This window comes from Piliocolobus tephrosceles, unplaced genomic scaffold, assembly GCF_002776525.5.
Source record: "Piliocolobus tephrosceles isolate RC106 unplaced genomic scaffold, ASM277652v3 unscaffolded_29588, whole genome shotgun sequence".
Lineage (NCBI taxonomy): Eukaryota > Metazoa > Chordata > Mammalia > Primates > Cercopithecidae > Piliocolobus > Piliocolobus tephrosceles.
The window spans coordinates 5,648-9,540 of NW_022312740.1; the positions used below are offsets into that span (position 1 = coordinate 5,648).

At 61.6% G+C, this 3,893-nt stretch overlaps 1 protein-coding gene across 1 annotated transcript; it reads right to left on the reverse strand.

Moving 5' to 3' along the window:
- Positions 1-202: 202 nt before the first annotated feature.
- On the reverse strand, positions 203-3,397 carry LOC111522644 (C-type lectin domain family 4 member G). The gene is made up of 9 exons (XM_023186777.1): positions 3,274-3,397; positions 2,888-2,998; positions 2,493-2,546; positions 2,239-2,301; positions 1,970-2,074; positions 1,591-1,680; positions 1,259-1,407; positions 1,063-1,178; positions 203-748 (listed from the first exon to the last, which is right to left on the reverse strand). The coding sequence occupies exons 1-9, from the start codon at positions 3,326-3,328 to the stop codon at positions 610-612; spliced, it is 882 nt and encodes a 293-aa protein (XP_023042545.1). The 5' UTR covers positions 3,329-3,397; the 3' UTR covers positions 203-609.
- Between the last annotated feature and the right edge of the window lie 496 nt (positions 3,398-3,893).

A 3,893-nucleotide genomic window follows, 5' to 3' on the forward strand; every position in this document is an offset into this window, starting at 1 on the left:
CCCCAGTACCCTCTGAGCCAAGCCCCATGCCAGGGACTGAGGAAGTAATGGTGTAGAGTGGGAAACTGCCCCGACCTTCAAGCCCTCCTGGCCCAGTGCAAGTTACCCACCAAAGAGGTCACTGAGAGAGTCCAGGGGTCACTCGTGGGGATTAAACTAGGACATCTGGGATAAAGCATAGAAGATCTCGCTAGAACCAGGATCCTGGATTCATTTCTCAGATATTTATTGATGCTTCCTCAGGCTGCAAAAACAGCTCCTAGTTTGGTGGAAAATGCGAGAAAACCAAAGAGTTCCAGTCCTCAGTCACCTAACCTTGGTTAGAGAGAGAAGTAGAGTCATATCAGGGAGACTCAGGAGCAGGGATTTTGGAGCAAGTGGAGGTTAGGTTGGGTCTGCGTGAGTGGAGTTGGGATGAGGTTGGCAGGGAGGTCCCAGAGCCCAGGCACTGGACTGGACAGGGCTATGTTGGGCCGAGTGTTTCTGAGACTCAGTAGTGCTGGATGAGGAAGAAAAAACTCTGGTGATCAGCTCCAGGAGCCAAGGAAGTGAGCAGCCCCCAGGATACCATGTGCTGCAATGGGCGTGGCTCCGGGGTGCTGGGCGGGGTCAGCAGTTGTGCCTTTTCTCACAAATCCAGCCGTCCTTCTCGCTGTCACATGGTGCGTCGTTCCATAGCCCCGTGCGCAGCATCATGACACAGTCCTCGCGCCCCCGAGCATCATTAGGCTCTCCCCGGTTCCAGTGGCTGCAGTGGTTGAGTGGGGATGTTGCTGGGAATCTAGATGGAGGATGTACGCGGGGTCCTGCCTTCCTCTCCACGCTGTAGCCTATTTATTGCTTGGGTCTACTCTAGACACCCCAGCTGTCTAACCTGAGCGTACACCTGGTATATAACTTTTTAACGCCCAGAATTTAACCTGAGGACAGTTCCTGGGGTCCAGCCTGCCCATGCCTAAGCGTGGAGCCCCAGCCAGGGGGTCCCTGAAATCTAGCCAAAGCATGTCCTCTAGAGTCTAACCTGTCTCCCTCCCCAGGTCTCACCAGGAGCCCTTCTCTCACCTGAAGCTGAGAGAGACTCCGTCCACCCACTGGTAGCCCTGAACCTTGCCCAGATGGCGCACAGCCCTCAGGCCCAGCCAGTAACCACGGCCACGTGTGTTCCGAGTCAGGAAGCCCTAGAAAGGAGGGGACGTCTGAGCCTGCAGTCTGCCCCGCCCCGCCCCACCGCCTGACCACGCCTCCTCCCTCTGCGCACCTGCTCTTCCAGGCCCCCAACGATCACCAGGTGAGCGCTGGCATTCGCGCAGTGACCCTGCGCCGCCGCCCACGTGGTCTTTGGTACAGAGAAAAAGTAGCAGGAGCCCTCGAAGGACAGCCACGACGTGGGGCACGGCTCGCAGGAGTCTGCGGGGTGGCGAGGGTCAGAGAGGTCGAGCGTTTCCAGGGGGAACGCACCGAGAAGATGCAGCGGGTAGGGGTTCGGCCCCGCAGGCTCAGGGGTGGAGACACAGAACCAGGCCAAGGTCCAAGAGAGGCAGGGTCCACTTACACCCTCACAGCCCGCCTCCTGCCCCTCGTGTTGCTCACTATTATGGAACCTCACGGCCTCCAGCGCCCGGAACAGCTCAGTGCGGACGTCCTCACGGTTCCTGCTGGCTTCCGCCAAGCCCTGGGTCACTGCGGGGTCAGCGGAGCGGGGATTATGGCTGGGGTCAGGGTCAGGACCAGAGTCATGACTAGCTAAAGGTCAGGACCCCGTCCGTGGTCATTGTGCCCTCGGTGCCAGCATCCACGATGGCACAGGGTCAAGGGCGGTTACAACTGGGTGGGGTCCGGGTGTGGCCGACGCTGGGAGTCGCAGTCAAGGTCAGAGTGCAGCTTCAGGGTCAGGACGGGGTGCATGATCGGGGTCAGGGGTCCGGGGACACGGCCAGGACTTAGGGCTGGGGTCGCGTCGGGCACTCACCGCGCTCACGCAGTTCCCGCAGGGCGCTCTCCTGTTCCATCAGCTTCGCCTGCGCCTCCCCAAGCTCCGCGCGCGTGGTCTGCAGCTGCGCCTGCGTCCCGGAGCCTGGGAGTCGCCGGGTGAGAGGCCCGAGGGTGGCGAGGATGGGGCGGGACTTCGGAGACCAGCCTGCTCCGTCCCACCCGCCGCAGGCCTCGCCCCGGTCCCCCCTCCCATCCCGGCCACAAGATACCGCCCCTGCGCCCACAGCCTCGGCCTCGCCCCCTCACAGCAGTTGCGGCAGACTCCGACCTCCTCCTTCAGGGCACCCAGCGCCGCCGTCTGCTTCGAGGCTGGAACGACCCCCGTCCCAAAACGCATGCCCCCCCAGGTCACTTGGGAGGACTCAGGGTCCCCCTTCCCCACCCTGGGGCCAGCCTCAGGGACCATAGAGTCTCCACGCACCCGAGACTCCATCTCCGGGGTCTCAGAGGCTCCCGCCCCCGCATGTCCCGGGGGCCCAGGCGCCTGGCTCGGCACGCACCGTTTGTCCTCAGCAGGTCCTGGCCGTCTAGTAGCGCCGCGCGCTCCGTGGAGGCTGCGGAGAGAGGCTCCTGCAGGCGAGGCCAGGGACTCGGAAATCCTCCCCTCGCCCGGGGGGTGCGGGGTCCCCCGATTCGGGACCACAGAGCGAGCGGGCAGGCATACAGCGCACACGATGTGCACACACGCCGATGGGGGACAAACGCGTGGGGACTCGCACACATAAGAGCACGCCATGCGCACACGCGTGAGTGCCCACGGCCAGAAGATGTACACACACTCTGCTCACACTCAGACGCGAGCAGGACGCCAGGGTGCAGCTGGTGCGCACTGCAATGGGGGTTTTGTGTCCCCCGGGGGGCCGGACGCAATCCCTCCCCATCGAGAGTCACTCACCCTTGGACAATAGGATACTCAGAATCACAGCCCACAGGACTGTGGCGACCAGGACAGCCAGGGCCAAGAAGAGGGGTCTCCGGCTCCAGTGCACCCGGCGTCCCCAGTGCCCTGGCAGAATAAGGACAGCATGCTGGGTCCCCCAGGACTGAGCCCTGGAGGCCTGGGTTCCTCCCAGGAAGCTGAGATTCCGAGAAGTTAAGTAACTGTGTGCATGGCCACACAGCTTCTAAGTGGCAGAGTTAAAATTGGACCCTGGTCCAACTGGCTCTGTGGCCTGTGGTGTCTCTCCTGCACCCAGGACCCTGGTCCATCTTGGCTCTTCCCTCCCCTCCCCCATCAAACCCCAGACAAGGGCAGGGATGAGGCAGTCTGGTTGCTCATACCTCCGGGGACCTCCTCGGAGCTGCCGCCCCACTTGCTGTACCTGGTGGTGTCCATGGTGGTGCAGGCACCCAGTCCCTGGCAGAGATATAAACTTTACCCTAGTCCTCACTGGACCTAGGCACTCCCTTCCTTCCCATTTTCTTGGCCTTAATTCCTGGCAATCGGAATCCATAGACCAATCACAGGATTGGGCCCTTTCTAGGCTGGGCTGGGCTGGGCTGGAATGAGGAGGGAGTTCCAGCCTCCCTGTCCTGGCCGCTGCAGCTCCATCCCCAGGCTGGTGTTGGAGGCTTCTCTTTGGAGCTAGGTTCCCATCTCCTATGGGCCTGGGGCTGGGTTTTATCTCGAGAGGGACCCACTGAACCCGACTAAATTGGCTCCTGAGAAAGCCCCCTCAGGCATAGGCCCCCAGGCCAGTTCAGGTCCCGCCTCAACTCCCCTGCAGGTGCCTGCAGAGGCTGGGTTCGAACCTGACCTTGATCCAGTCCCTCTGGACCAGAAGGGAACAAACAGGTTTGTTACGGAGGTAGCTGGCTGAGCTGCAGGACTCTACCACTGTGTGGGTTCTAGGTAGCTTCTAGAAGCCTTAGTTTTCCCCTCTGTGTAAAGGAGATAGATA